Source organism: Pyrus communis, chromosome 1 (assembly GCF_963583255.1).
Source record: "Pyrus communis chromosome 1, drPyrComm1.1, whole genome shotgun sequence".
Lineage (NCBI taxonomy): Eukaryota > Viridiplantae > Streptophyta > Magnoliopsida > Rosales > Rosaceae > Pyrus > Pyrus communis.
The window spans coordinates 38366064-38382785 of NC_084803.1; the positions used below are offsets into that span (position 1 = coordinate 38366064).

Below are 16722 nucleotides of genomic sequence, written 5' to 3' on the forward strand. Positions count from 1 at the left end.
ACAAACTTAAAACAAAATCACAATAACAATGCTGCCCTAATATACAATGATTTGGGTGTTTAGTACATGAGTGTGATATTGTGACTAGGGTTTCTGATGAGGAACTCAAAGAGGCAGCTCAAAACTAAAACAACTTTTTTTTTCCTAAAAATGTAAAACTCAAACTCATAGCCAAAACAAATGAGCATATAAAACGAATTTAAGCAAGCAATTTCAAAGATAGATTTAGAGATATTCGATGAAGAACATTAGCCATAAAATATGTTTGATGCTCCTAGGAGATCGGAGATGGAAATGAAAAATAAAGCTCTCAAAAATTTTCCAATCTCAGCCCTATAAACAATGAACCCTAGATGGACAATTTAAAGGGGGCTTGAGGCTTCAAACAAGAAGGGGACCAAAAATACATGGGTCAAGTCCACAAACAATCATGAAAGATCTAGGGTTAAAAATTACTCTTAGGAAAAAGGTGTCAGTTAACCCATTTGGCTGTCTTAAAATATGTGCCCATCAAACTGGAAAGCAGTGGGAAATTTTGACGAGACAAAACCACTAGACATAATGAACTGAAAATATTAGCATAATATGCACATGTATGAACAAACATTTGATGTGAGAAGTTAAGCTCTTGAGATGAATATTTCTTGCATCATGATCCAAAAGAAGCAATTTAACCCTAAAACTATCTAAAGCATGTGTGGTACAATTTACAAGATTTGACAAGGAAAGCCAAACAATAATTCTAGACTTTAAAGGGGTCGACTGTATGAATTCTAGAATGTCATTGCGCTCTGTTTTGTGCAAATCTTCCGTTAGCTCCAAGCACTCCATATGTTTTCTTAAAAGTCTATTTCCAAGTCTTCCTAGGTCTTCCTCTACCCTTTTTGACTTGAGCCTTCGTCTCATAGTCGCATCTATAGATCTTCGGTCCAAGTGTCCAAACTACCTTAACTGATTTTCTCTTATCTTATCTTCAATTACGGTCACACCTACTTTGCCTTGGATATCTTTGTTCTTAATCCTATCCTTTCTCATGTGCCCACACATCTATTGAAACATTCTCATATCCGCTGCACTCATTTTTTACCTGTGTTGTTTTTTGACTACCCAACATTCTGTGCCATAAAGCATTGTTGGCAGCCAATTCATTTCATATATCTTTTGTGTCAAAATTTAACATTCTTTAAAGCACATTGCATTTCACCTCTTTTACCAATTGCTTAAACTTTGAGACTACAACAATTCCTTGCTTGTAATATTGGACTAGGATTTTCTTTGTCATGTGCCCTTGTCATTTCAACAAACATTTTGCTCCAAAGAAAAGACATCCCTTTACAAGAAAAAATTAACTTACCAAATGAAAAATGGGGACATCCTACTCATTGGTCAATATATGAGTTAGTTGATCATCATCTTTCTACTTTTGCCGTTTCTTGAAGCTTTGAATATAATTGTAGTCCAAATACCAAACAAATTCATGCTTTCATCTTTGACTTAGTGATAACAAGCACACACGCCCATCCATTTTTCTATATTTCCAATGGGCCATATGCATATAAATTTCAATCCTACTCATCTTTGAAGGAAAAATAAAAAATTGGTTACACCATATCGTACTAACCAACCAATAAGAACTAAAATATGGAAAACTCATACGTATTTTATACAATATAATATTTTAATTATTATGATGGATTGTTACATTAAAGTTGAAATGGCTTTAAGATCTAATAAAATGGAAATGTCTTCTCAAATCCCAATGCCATCAAAGGCTTTAAAAAATCTCTAGCTAGTGCGTCAATTTTTGACCATGAATAGCGAACATCAGTTTAGTTCTGCGTCTTTTTGTTAACATCGATATAATAAACGTTTTAAGTGTTTTTTACGTTATATGTTGGTAGTTGATCATATATATGCGTCAGTTGTAGATCAAACGTTCTAAGTGATTTTAGTGATGAAGAAAATCTCACCATTTAATTTTTACGTTATCTGTCAGTTGCGGATCACACGTATCATATAAAACTAAGCATTTCAAACATGTGAAAGTTCCAATCTAGCTAAAATAGTGTTTGATTTCAACCAATTTACAGGAAAGGCAATTACTTTTGAATTGCCTCATCCCTTGGTGGATTCCCATGCACTGTGTACGGCAAACATCCAAAATGGTGAGTGAACCATCGTTCTCCACCACCAACCAATCACCACCGTTGGATGTCCTCCTCAACCCTTTTGCCCCACGCTCACACTTACCTTTTGACTCTCCACGTGCGACACCATGCAACCGTCCAATTCCGTATCCGTTAAATCGAACCAAAGCGGCAAAAGAACCGGCCGGCCGGTCGAACCGAATATTTGAAAGCGAAGAATTCACGCTTCTCGATGCCCTGGTGCGAAATTCCTTGCCCCCGACCGACAATTTTCCGAAATAAATATTCTCTCAACGTCCAAAACAAAAATTAAATTAAATAAAAATCGATATTAATAACTTAATATTCATTGAAATTGGAATTTAATATAATTTTATTTTCCCCGAATATTTCTCACAAGCCCTAAAATAGTAAAATCCGAATCGATTTTTCTCAATTTATTGTCCGAATAAAAAAACAAGCGTCGCTAAAAATCTCAAAAATCCACACTCTCTCCAAGCAACCAACCACATTCTTCTTTCCCACCTGCATTCTCATTTCCTGACACTTTTCCTTTCGTCTCTTCGATTTCCACCACCATCATCGCCGTACGTTGCGACCATCGCCCAATTCGGACGGCTGTGCTCTTCCGTTTCTTCAATCACCACCAAACCGCCGCCGCGGGCGTCGCCGTTGGTAATTACTACGTCTATGTTTTTGGGTCTGTTTGGATGCGTGAATTATTGGGTGGAGGATAAATGCATGTGGCTGGGGATTTAGGGTTTCGGAGCCTCGTGCTGGTGGTTTGTTTTCTGGCGTCGGTGATCGGATTCTTCGTGGTTCGGAGAAAATGGCGCCTCGCTAACGCCAGGAGGGAGGAGATCAGGAGACTTTTGGTCTTGGCCAAGGAGGAAGTTGCTAGAGCTGAGTTCGAGGTCACGGCTGGGTACGGCGCTGTTCCGGTAGCTGAGATTAAGGGTTCGTATTGCGTTGTTTGTTACTGCCCCACCACCACGCGCTGCGCCCGCTGCAAAGCAGTTCGCTACTGGTAAGTTTTCTGATAAATTAATTAATTTTTCATTTTTCTTCTAATTTTTGTGATTTGGGTGGCAATTTGTTATTGTTTATTTACATTGCATGTTGAGCATATGATGTATTTTTTGAAATTTCTGTGTGCATCCCAGTTGTTTATTTATTTATTTTCCCTTTTGCTGAACATTAATTCAGGTGATTGCTTTTTTTTTTTTTTTTGGGTGGTTAATCTGATTTTACTTCTGAATCTGTTGAAGAAGCGAAAACTCGAAAAACCGGTTTTTGATGATTTTTATGTTGTTTTTGATATTACTGAACCTCCCGTGAGTATTTATAAATGTTCCTGAACTCTGTTATGGAAACGAAAAGGTGAAGGGAAAGGGATTTTAGTTACTAAGATGTTGTGACAATTGCGAAGTAACAATGATTAACAACCGTTTGCAGATTGTTTTTTTTTTTTTTTTTTGTTTTAGTTTTAGTATGCTTATTCTCTGATTCAAGAAGTCCACTTGGCACAACTGAGCTTGTGCTGCTTGTCAAAAAGGAAAAATGGTAAAAGATCGGTTAAATGCCGTATCTAGTTTGATGAAATTTCAAACAGCCAAACAAAGTGTAGTAACAGAGAGAAGGTTGTCTTGGAACTTAGTGACATCTTATGATCACGGAATTCCCATGGAGAATTTAAGGCTTCAATAAACAATTATACCTTTGATAATGATGAAATAAAAATCCTTGTAGGCTGTAGCCAACCCCTATAAACTTTGACTAAAACATAAAAAGCTTTGTGGAATTATAGTTTTATTCATTTAAACGCAGACATCTGTAATTGGTATGGTATTATTTTTCATGGACATGACGTCCAATTAAATGTTTCAGTTCTGCAAAGTGTCAAATTGTTCATTGGCGGCAAGGTCACAAGGAAGAGTGCCGTCCTCCTAGCATAATTCACCAGAATGTTGTAGTGGCAAGTGATTCTGAACTAAAGGTAACCAAAGAAGACCTTGAAATTAATACCGACAAGTTTGAAAGCAGGGAGTCTGTTGAAAAATCTTCTGAGGAACCTGCATTGCCTAATCCTGGTTGCCCTCCCGATGTTGAATGCATAAGGGATGATGATAGTGAAGATGAATTTCTTGCCGAGAGGAAAGGAACAAATTCTACATCTGACTCACCAGCTACCTCTTTTTCTGGATTTTCTACTTCTGCCAGTGGTACTGAATCTTCGGACGATGTTTCTGTCAGTGGGAGTGTTAGTTCATTTGAACCTGACAAATCAGATGGGCAACCATCTGCTGATGATGCCTTTGAGATCCAGCAGGCTCCCTTTAATGGTAACAACATCGATCAATCTAAGCCATCATCTCCAAAGTTTGCTAGCTTGGTTGATTCTGTTGGTGGTTTTGCTAAGTTAAATAAGTTGAATCAGGTTAAACTTAGTGTTAATGATGAAAATGAGCGGAGATCAAATTCTTCTTCAGGTTTGAACAACAGTGGCATGAGTGAGGGTCCAGTTGCTGAGTCTTGTACGCCATCCTCTGATTTCTGGGGGAACACTCTTGATCCCGTAGGGTCCAGGAGTGATGCCCAAGTGTCCAATTCCAGAGTAGCTAGTAATAGAAAGATATCTGATTCTGGATCTTCCTTACATTTTTCTTTCAACTTGTCTGGAAGTACTGCACCTCCCCTTCATAGGCTAGGCTCCAGGTCAAGTGGCACCAGGTTAGGTGATGATCTTCTGGATTCTTCGGAGCTCAGTAAGTCCACTTGTGGAGCAGATTTATCAGAGAAGATTAGTGGAGATGCTGTGAAGGTCAAGAATTCCCCATCCCAGAAAAGTAAAGGGTCAAAAAATGAGGATAATGAATCTAGCAGCAATTCACATGCCTTCAAGTTCAGAGAAATTAAGTCTTCCTCCTCGCCTTCTGTTCATAAATCTGTTGGCACTGAAAGAATTTCAAAATGCACACATGCTTTGAAACCTAGTAGAGTGCTATCCACAAGCTCAGAAAGGTCAGATCAGGCTGTTAAGAACTGCAACAGAACTTCAGATGTTTTGAAGTCTAGAGAAGCTGGAACTCCATCACCCAGTGTTTCTGATTCTCGCCATGCACCTGCTGTTGGAGGCTCACTTCCACTTGTAAAATCTGGAAAAGTTGACTTTGCTGAGGCTAGTAATGCTGTTTCATCTCAAGCTACAAATCTTTCAAATAATAGGAATGGCTTGAAAACCTCTGTATTTAAGGTTTTCGATCAGTTTAGAGGATCCAAAATACCAAAGCTCTATCCTGTGGGAGTTGGGAGTGAGATTGCAGGAAAATACAGCGAGAAGGTTTGACCTTCTATTCTTTTTTAGTGCATATTCCTTAACATTTTAACTGGCTAGCAATCATTGTGAATTGATTATGTGTCTTTGTTTCAGCAGGAACACTTTCGGTATGAATTATTTGTTAAGCTTTACAATTGGAACAAGGTGGAATTGCGCCCTTCTGGCCTTATAAATTGCGGTAACAGGTAACATCATATAGTACCTGTTAATGTGGTCATGTTTGTAAAAAAAAAAAAAAAAAAAAAAAAGTGCATAGAACCAAGTAGTGAAGTGAATCAGATTAGATCTTCATAAAGTCTTGTAGCTGTAACCAAGGTGAACTTGCATGTTGCTACTTGTTTTATATAGTCAGTATTACCCAGTTCCATATGTATGGTGTACTACCATCTTTCAGTCTTCTAAACCAGAAATGGGAAATTATCCCGATGTTGGGACATGATTATTACACTGTTTAACTGTATTTGCTACAATTATTATGTGCATAAAACTTTATTATATGTTTTTGCTGGTTTCATTTTCAAACAGATTTGATAGATCAAACTTTTGAGTTTTGATCAGAAGTGTGGTTATTCTGTTTTTAACGTGTTCTTTATTTTTATTCTGCAGCTGCTATGCCAATGCAGTGCTACAGTGCTTGTCATTTACTCCACCTCTGACTGCTTATTTGCTTCAAGGATTCCATTCTAAAGCTTGTAAGCTTTCGAACATGTTCTCCTCTTTGGATTCCTAGCAATACTTGTTTAGTACAATCAGTAGATCTTGTATTCTGCACAGTTTATTGATGAGATTTTAATTTGTCAGGTGTAAAGAAGGAATGGTGTTTCATGTGTGAGTTTGAAAGTCTAGTTTCAAAGGCAAAGGAAGGGAACTCTCCTCTGTCTCCTATGGGAATACTTTCCCAGTTGAGAAAAATTGGAAGTCAACTTGGTAATGGGAGAGAAGAAGATGCCCATGAATTTCTAAGGTGTGCTAAACTTGTACATCTCTGGAGCCTACATATTATTCTATGCATTAGTAACACTTACTGTTCCATCTTCTGGAAAACCTTTTATTGACTTGATAAGTTAAATTGACAGGTATGCTATTGACATGATGCAATCTGTTTGCCTTACGGAAGCTGGGGTTAATTCGTCACGCTCTTTGAAAGAAGAAACAACTTTAATAGGCCTTACATTTGGAGGCTACCTTCGATCAAAGGTATGTATTACTGTTATTATAATTTTTATACAACCAAGGTTGTGTTGTCTCGTTTGAGTTTACATAATAATTTTCCTTATAGAATGTATAAATTTGATTTTATATGGTGCAGATAAAATGCACAAAGTGCCAAGGTAAGTCTGAGCGGCAGGAAAGAATGATGGATCTTACTGTTGAGATTGAGGGTGATATAGGAACCCTGGAAGAGGCTCTTCGTCGATTTACTGGTACTGAGACCTTGGATGGGGAGAACAAATACCAATGTAGCAGGTTAGTTGTCCTTTTTTTATTTTTTATTTTTTCCTTTTCTTCTATAAATATGTTTGAACATCTATTAATTCTTGTTAGACAATACAGTATGTTTCCTTAATCAACCTTTATTTGGCAATGAATTATAACTTGGTGAACCATTTTGGCAATGCAATGAATACCATATTAAGTCCACATTCTGATTAGATATTATGGGCTCTAAAAATTCATCTGTGCTATTTACAAAATTTGAATCTTGCTACTCCTTTTTTTATTTTTTTTTATTTTTTCCTCTTTGACATGATTATTTGCTAAGGTTTGGTTTATAGTGAAATGTACAGGAAAAAACGGAGTTCTTATAACAATTTTAGCTCCGCAACGCACCAAAGTTAATTTTTTGTCTGATTGTTATCAAATAATATTGGATGTAGGTTTTGCTGGAGTTGTTATCGTATTTCCCCTCTTTTCCCCTTTTGTAATCTGCCTATGGATGATTACTCATTGATCTCCCTTCAGAGTTTGAACAACTATAATAACAACATTGAAGTTTTTCTAATTTTATGGAATTGTTGGCTAAGATGCACTAACTTTGTTGGTGTTTTTCAATATCATGTCATTCAGTTGCAAATCTTATGAGAAGGCCAAAAAGAAGTTGACGATACTGGAAGCTCCAAATATCCTTACAATTGCACTAAAGCGTTTTCAGGTAATTGAGTTATTCAAGGACATGTTTTCAGTCTCTGCTTTTTGTAAATTCTTTTCCTTTTATCTGATGTGTGTTCTCCTGTAAACAGTCTGGAAAATTTGGGAAGATCAATAAGCCTATCCGGTTTCCTGAGATCCTGGACTTGGCACCTTTTATGAGTAGTACAAGTGATAAATCGCCTATATACAGACTTTACGGGGTGGTTGTTCACTTAGATATCATGAATGCCGCATTTTCTGGTCACTACGTGTGCTATGTCAGGAATTCCCAGAACAAGTGGTTCATGGTTGATGACAGCACGGTATGTTTAATACAAAGTTATTTCTTTAATATGCGTTGTAACTTTACTCTTCCTTTTTTGTTACTTAGCTTTTCCTTTTACCTAAATAGTATCTACTACAAGTCAAGGGGTTACCTGAAAGAAATTACAATACAAAGAACAAGGTTTTCCCTTTAAACATCATTTAGCCTACATGTAAAACAAGAAACCGAAGCCCACAGGGATGACCAAGATCGAACTGGCCCACAAATGGTCCACACCTCCTCCCTTACACCTACGATTATTACTTTCCACGCTATCCATGTGTCAATCTCCTATGGCTTGCTTATTTGTTTTCATGCATAACCAGAATGTTGTTGTAATTGCATATTCGAGCGCTTTTAACTTATAATGTGTTGGCTTTGGTTGGGCAGGTAACACCTGTGGAACTTGAAAGGGTCTTGACGAAAGGCGCTTACATGCTTCTTTATTCAAGGTGATGGATCTCTTCTGTTTTGTTTGCTACTCTCCCACCTCTCTCTCTCTCTTATCTAGTCTCTTTAATCATTGTTGTTTGGGCTTTTGACTGAACTACCTTGCAGATGCTTGCCAAGGGCCCCTCGATTGATAAGGAACAGAATAATCTCTCCTGATCCCAAACATCGAGCCATTCCTTCCTGGATCGGTGGAAAGACTACCAATTTGAAACCAAAATCTGTCTCCACACATTCTGCTGTTGCCCCTTCCGTACCCAGTGCACATTCACCAGAGGAGCTGCAAAGGATTTTGGAAGAGGACTCATCAAGTGACAATTCTTCCCTTATCAGCAACAACTCCGACGAAGGTTCTTACAGTACTGATAGTACTTGTTGCTCTCCCAGCACCGATGACTTGTCTGATTACATATTTGGTCATTCAGTGCATGGTTGGAGTAGCTCGTTTAGAAAATTTTCGGATTCTGACACTTCTTCATCTTCCTCACCCTCGAGTACTACGCATTCGCCCCTCTCTGATTCGTACCGGTATGCTTAAGTTTCCCCTGAAACTGTTGGGAGTAGCAGGCCAGTAGATTCAGATGGCATGGTGACGGTTGCTTTTTTGCACTCTTGACACCACTAGACAATGTAGAAAGCAAGTGGTAGTAGAAATAGTGAAACTGACTCGGAGAGATTAGGACCCGACTCTTTAGGAGATGTAAAATTTAGAAAATCAAGTAGAGAAAGAACGGCAAACATTTGATTAACATATATATATATATATTTATGTTCGAAAGTGGTAAATAAAAGAGATGGAGAGGAGGGGATGTATGTAATGTACTCATTTATCTTGTTTTATAAAAAAAAATGGGCCGTGGCCTTTTTGCCAGTTAGCCTGCTTAAGTCTTTATATGTAGATGTGGTGGGTGAGTGAGTAATTTTCAGCCGTCGATGCAAATGAGTTTCACAATGTTTACTTGTGCGTAAGCGACTACATGTAGCATTTCATATCGTAATTGTTGCGGTTAGTTTATTCTACGAATGTGAGAAATAGGGATTCTACAAGATCTAGAAAGATCCTTTTTCTTAGTATGATTTGTATTACTTGAAAAGCAAGTAAAGTTCATATGGATTAGTATAAATAAAAAGGCACAAGGCCAAGGGAAAAACACAATCAACGCCAAGAGGAAAACACAATTAAGTTAGGCAGTTGAGCCCCTTGTTCTCTCTCTTTGAATGGTATGTGAATGTTCCCAAACAAACATTTAGAATGCAAATGTTATCCCCAAAAAAATGTGTCTGCAACTGAGTCAAGAGTGAAGGCCAACGAAAAACAGAAAAGAAAGTGGAGGTTGTCGGGGTTTTAATAAAATTTGCTGATCAGAAAGTCAACGATCTACTCGCGGCATGTTATTGTTGGCGGGGAATTTGAACGTTGAACGACGACAAACGGAGTCCAATCAATCCAAATGAACGGCCCACACGCGACAAAACTTGCCCATACGTGCATGCATACATCCCGCCCTTTGATCCACTTCATCTTCGTCCTCTTCAAGTTTCAACTTCAAGGGTCAAATCAAATGCTGTCACCATCACCGTACACGTGTACTTTTGTCAATGATGCCTGCCCTTGACCCTCGTGCCAAGTTGCACCGAACCCATCCCCTTGTTTGGCCTACACTAAACCACTGAACCCATCCCCTTGTTTGGCCTACACGGCCTACACTAAACCACTGAACCCATCCCCTTGTTTGGCCTACACTAAACCACTTGGATTTGATAAACCACTTGGATTTGATGGTGTTTGGTTGGGGATAGATAGATGTTTTTGGGGGGGGGGGGGGGGGGGGGGGGGGGCGGGGGCGGGCCCAATGAATGTAAATGAGAGTGGAATTAATCTATTCTTTTGTCCAAGTTGGTGAACAAGCTGACGAAATTGAACATGAATAGGTGTGTTTTGATCTTGTTTAGCTTGTGAAATATTTCATCAGACATTTTACACTTACACTACTATATTTAACTATTTGTGTGACGAACTAAAGTTGGTTGCGTAAAGTGTATTTCCGTCGCACAAACGTCTACGTGACGGAAATTTCGTTGCGTAAAGATCGTGAAGAAAGACTTCGCGAGACGAAAAATAGCATTCGTCGCAAGAACACGGTGGGACAATTTAGCCTTTGTCGTTCAAAATTTTTAGGAACGAATGAGTTCGTTGCACAAAGTACTAGGATACAAACGTAGGACGACTAATATTCGTCTCTCGAAACTTTGCGTGACGATAATTTATTCTTGCATGACGAAACCTTGTTAGTTGCAAGAATTTTGCAAGACGAAGGTATTCATTGCGCAAAAAGAAAAAAATATTTTTTTTTAAATTTAATTTTTTTGTTCTGTTTTTTTAATTTTGTAATAAAATAATAAAATTAAATTGCAATTAAAAAATGTAATGAAGAGAAAAATAATTTATTTAAATAAATATAAAATGTATGTACAAGGAAAATGTTTAAAAAGTAAGGGAGTAAAAAACTAAGAAAATAATGTGGCGTAATCCACGGGGTCGTCATTCGGAGGTGGCTGGAAATCTTGGGGCACGAAGGTCTCGGGGTTGGGGACAGGCTTAGAGGTCGAAAGCGTAGAGTTTTAGGCATGCTCGGGTTGGAAGGGCTCAGATGTCGATGAGGGACAAATGTCGGACTAACTGACGGCCTGTACAATCAGTAAGATCTGGTTCTTATACCAAGCGAGCTCAGTTCTAAGGTCGGCCACCTCTGCTGTCAAAGCTGTCACCTTACTCTTTGACTGCGATGATGAATAGGCTCTAGGTTCGCGCTGCCGGGCATTCCCCATCCCTTTACAATACGTCCTCGGCCTTCGTCCGAGAGTCTGATCCAAGGTCTCTGTAAGGATTTGAAATCCCGCATCCTCTGGGGGATCCACAGACTCGAGCGGAATCTAGGGAAGAAGTTGGGAGGTGGACTCTTGAAGAACCAACTGCCTCTTCTCCATCATTGTCGCCTGTGTAACATGAAATATTAATAATAACATTCAAATAATAATCATGATACTTGAATGCGTAAGATAGTAATTACAATTGAAGAATACTTACATGAAGGCACTCGGCTAACTCATCCCCGGGTCAAACATAAATGTCTGTAAAGACAGATCTCCGGGAATTTTGAACCCCCTGAATAGAACAAGAGAAGAAAAATGTTAGTACAAAAAAAAAAAAAAAATTAATATTACTGACATATTAAAAATTGAATATGAAAAACTTTATTATTTCTTGCTGCCGTGCCTTCATCCTATATGAGAAGGGCCTCGAACCGGAATGGTGGAGAAGAGTCTTCTTCTCCAGATTGCTCTTGTTGGCTTTTGCCTTCTTCTTTTGTACAAAAAATAAACGTATTAGTTCTAATTTAAATGAAATATAAAAAATCAATAAACATTAGTAAGAAACGTATAATACTTTTAAACTTAATATAAAAAACGTACCACATAGCCAAGCTCCTGAAAATGACTGCAGAGCCACACCCAATTATCTTATCAGTCCTCAAATTTCTTCGGGCAACCCTCCTTAAGAGCGACGTGCGGATCATCAAATGTCTCAAAATATTGGTACAGGTTGCTCTTCCACTGCTTGTACCGTTTAGCGAAGAGCCTATTGACATACGCCAACATATCGTCGTTGATGTCGTTGAAATTGTAGTTCATCTGCAATGTAACAAATTAATTACATACATTAAGTAATATAAATATATAAAATTTAAAGGAAAAACAATTAAAAGGTAGGATACTTACCAACAACTGTGCGCACACCTTCGTCCTCACCTCGTCTGGCATCACCTTCGAAGACTTCCATTGCATAGGCCAATAGGTCCGAACGACGTGACCAATGTTGTGGGCCAATGCGCTATACTGCTCTATGTTCGTGATACGTCAGTTAGTCAACCGGGTGACGTTCGCCGTCTTCAACTGGCGACAAGGTCCTTGGGTATTTTTCTTTGTTGAAAAAAAAAAAAAAAAACAGTCAAATAAACATAACAAATTAAAACAAAATTTTGGCAGAACCTCCCCTAAAGTTATAACAATTCCCAAACCCTAGACATTGTAATGAATAATATATGATATCCAACAACAATCACAACAGTTGAACTTTAGTAGTGGATGCCAAGTGAAATACTCTATCTAGAAGCAAAAGCCAACTAAAAATTTTAATTGCATGAGGAACATTTAACTTCCACATTCTATTTAGCAACTCAGTTTTTAAGTTATTTGTTGTTACATTATTTTGAATTCAAGTCGCAGGTTTGACAGTAAATCGACCATTGACATTCATGCTCCAACAAATAGAATCATTTATATCAAACACTGATAATAGAATACGGCAATTTTGATTAGCAATATAAATATTGACAAAATTTAGCATAAGAGATTTATTCGAGCAGTTATTGGAAATAAAATGACAAACTTTCAGGTTCCAATGCGTAATTGATCCTCCTCTATGAGATGAAACAATTTGTATGGAGAAAGCACCAAGGCACTATAGAAAAAATAAGTTATCAGCGTTTATCATATGTTCACCTTATTAGGATCCCGAGGCATCAGTAGTGGATGTCGATGTTGTGTCGGGCGTGCGGGGGCGGCGGTGACCACGCCTGGCGCTAACAAGTAGCGCAACTGAAGAGGCTGATAATGCAGACGCTTGGGAGACCCGGGGAGCAATTGCATCAGCTGCATCAACTGAATTAACTAGTTTGAGCTTCATTTCTACTGGTGCAGTGGCGGCTGAAGTAGGAGGCGGGCGAATTGAATGGGGTGCAGTCCTTACCGCCTTATGACTTCTAATAAGATGCGACATCTACACAATTAGAAAAAAAAATCAGTGCCTATTCATTGAAGTCAACGTGCCAAATCCAGTGCTTATTCTCTAATTACATTTAGATATAAATTGCAAACTGTAGTTGGTAGCACAAACATATTTCTCATCTTACTTGACCTTGATAAAGCACTAACTCCTTAACTCATAACAAAACACATGTGTAAAACATGAACACCGACAATCATTTTCCAAGTATTTGAAATTCAAGAAAAATAAAACAAAGCACATTTAGAATAAAAAAATTTGACAGCAGATCATCACCCTAGAGTTGAATTGTGATGAAATTCTAGTACAATAGACATATTATAAGGTAAATAGAAAATTGGCATCCCTTGTTTCCTAGTTGATAGATGTTGGAGGATATAATTGATGGAACAAGGTACAATAATTGGTGAGTCTTTTCGAAAGGAAAAAAATTCTACAGAGCAGAATCAGTGCACCAATTACCAGCAAGCAAAGCAAAATAATGCCATGTGCCAACATAGAAACTACAACAAAACAAGGACATAATATGGAAATTTTCCAGGCATATCCGAACAAAAGAATGCAGGTTCAAAACCCACCTAGAAAAGACAGCAAAAATCTTTTATCCCCAATTTGACCAAATGAAAACCTAACACGGGGATTCCCCAATACAAATTCAACAAACCAACTTTATGAAGATAAAAACTTTCAAGAATCCCAATTAGCAGAAACCCATAACTTTAAAAACCCATCAATCAAAACATAATTATAATACATGCTCTAATGCTACAATCACATGAAGACTGGCGTTATTCGTGGTCACATACGAGTCGGAGTTGCCTATTGCAACCTGTATGACAAGATGTTGGAGTTGCCTATTGCAACCTGTACAACATGACTAGCACCTACTTGGATCCAAGGTGAGTGTGCTGTGCAGATGTGAGCATACACGTGAAAAACTAGCCCTGGCCCTGGGTGAGCACTAACACCAGGGTGCAAATGATGAGCAGATTACATAAATATAAGCATGCCATAACAATTCAATAATTCTAGTCAACATAATAAACTTACATGCTTATCCCATAGGATTATTTCAGCATTTCACAACAGTACAACATTTCTTATAACATTATTTAATCATGGCATAATAGGCATGAATCAATTCAAAAGCATTTGTGGAAACTATAAAACTTTATATATCATATATATAAAAATAAATGCCCACTCACTGATATGTCAATGGATCGTAGCCTCCTAACCTTGCTTGACCTTGTACGTCCTAGGGATAAGTCTCACCTATATATGAAATAACTAAACTAATTAATTAATAAGGACATAAACTAAAAGCTAGGTAAATTTCCCTATAGCTTGCTTAAATGGAAGGTTTAAATATATGAAAATGTTATACTCGACGTTGCAGACCTGTACACGTCAAGCACACGTTGGTCGGTGGTTGGACGCGCCGTCACATGCTGTCACACGCTGCCAAGACACGGCCATACACACGGGGCACGAGCTGACAGAAGCTAACAGATTCCAAGAATATTCAATAGTGCAGTCATAATCGCTAATCAATTCCATCCATCTACGCTACTAGAGATTAAGTTCTTTCTGAGTAAAGATACACTTAAGGCTTTTATGGTCAGTGAAGATTTGACACGTTTCTCCATAAAGATCTTCAATGCGAAAACAATAGCTGCCAATTCAAGATCATGAGTAGGGTAATTCATCTCATGGGGCTTTAATTGTTGTGAAGCATACACAATCACCTTTCCATGCTGCATCAACACACAGCCCAGACTATTCAGAGAGGCGTCACTATAGATCTCGAAATTCCCACTGTCATCGGGAAGTGCCAAGATAGGTGCATGAGTGAGACAGTACTTCAACTGTTGAAAACTCTATTCACAGTGATCACTCCATTCGAAATTAACTCATTTCCTAGTCAACCTTGTCAGAGGCAGGGCTATGGCTGAGAAGTCTTTTGCAAAACGTCAATAGTAGCAAACAAGACCTAGAAAACTCCATACTTCAGTGAAAGTCTGAGGTTGCTCCCAATTTTCTACTGCTGCTACTTTCTGAGGGTCCATGAGAATATAAGAAACTGACTCTTTGTATTTCATTACTTAATGTGTAAGACTTACAACTCAATATATATACAGTTCTCTAACAAAGCTTAGTACCTAATTATACATAATTAGGTCTCTAATACAGAGATTAGTTACAAAACTGTTACATCTATAAATGACAGCTGTACAAGCTGTTAGCTATGACTACTTATCCCTTTACACCCCCTCAAGCTAATCGGAGGAGAACCCAGAGAAAGCTTGGATTGAAGAAAATGAAATCGTGCCTTGGATAAGGACTTAGTATAAATATCTGCAACCTGGTGTTCAGTGGGGACATAGAGCACCTTGACCAAACCTGCAAGAACAAGCTCCCGAATGTAATGGTAATCGATCTCCACATGCTTAGTGCGCGTATGAAAGACAGGATTGGAAGCCAAAGAAATTGCAGAAACATTGTCACACCACAGTATAGGGGGATGAGAAAGAGGGAAAGTAATGTCATTGAAAATCTTGCAGATCCATGTAAGTTCTGCCGCAGTAAGTGCAAGAGAGCGATATTCGGCCTCAGTGGAAGAACGGGCAACAGTTGGCTGCTTTTTAGCACTCCAACTGATAAGATTGGAACCGAAGTAGATACAATAGCCAGAAGTAGAGCGACGATCAAAAACACAGCCAGCCCAATCCGCATCAGAGAAAGCGGTGAGCTGCAGAGATCCCTTTTTGAACCAGATGCCTTGATCAATAGTGCCTTTGAGAAACCGAAGAATGTGTTTAACAGCCTGAAAATGAGTGTCACGAGGACAGTGAAGAAACTGACAGACTTGGTTCACAGCAAAGGATAAATCTGGCCGAGTCCAGGTGAGGTACTGAAGGGCACCAACGATGGACCGGTACTCCTTTGGATCAGGCAGCAGGGTTCCAATGTGATCTAATTTAGTAGTACCAAGAGGAGTGGCACAAGGCTTGTAGCCTTCCATATTTGTCTTGATAAGAAGATCCATAGCGTATTTGCCCTGAGACATGAAAATACCATCAGAGGATCGATGGACTTCAAGACCAAGAAAATAATGGAGAGGTCCTAAGTCCTTAACAGGAAACAGGGTACTGAGCTGTTGAATAAAAGTTTGACACTGAGAGGCATCGGGACCAGTAACAAGTATGTCATCGACATACACCAAGACCATCACCAGAGAAGGAGAAGAGCGTACAAACAAAGAACAATCCGATTGAGAATTAACAAAACCAAGAGAAAGCAAGGTGTGACCAAGTTTGTCGTACCAGGCCCGAGGGGCTTGTTTTAAGCCATAAAGAGATCTATTTAGCTTGCAGACAAAGGAAGGCTTAGAAGCATCAACAAAACCAGGAGGTTGTTGCATAAACACCTCCTCTTTCAGGGAACCATGAAGAAACGCATTACTAATATCCAACTGATGAAGAAA

General features: G+C 38.5%; 1 protein-coding gene across 1 annotated transcript; it reads left to right on the top strand.

Annotated features, from left to right (window-relative positions):
* Positions 1-2603: 2603 nt before the first annotated feature.
* LOC137711502 (ubiquitin carboxyl-terminal hydrolase 16-like) lies at positions 2604-9249 on the top strand. The gene is made up of 11 exons (XM_068450744.1): positions 2604-3174; positions 4035-5487; positions 5578-5669; positions 6091-6176; positions 6286-6448; positions 6561-6681; positions 6794-6951; positions 7552-7636; positions 7725-7937; positions 8330-8391; positions 8498-9249. Exons 1-11 carry the CDS (start codon positions 2885-2887, stop codon positions 8925-8927), a joined length of 3153 nt encoding a protein of 1050 aa, XP_068306845.1. The 5' UTR covers positions 2604-2884; the 3' UTR covers positions 8928-9249.
* The last annotated feature ends 7473 nt before the right edge of the window (positions 9250-16722 follow it).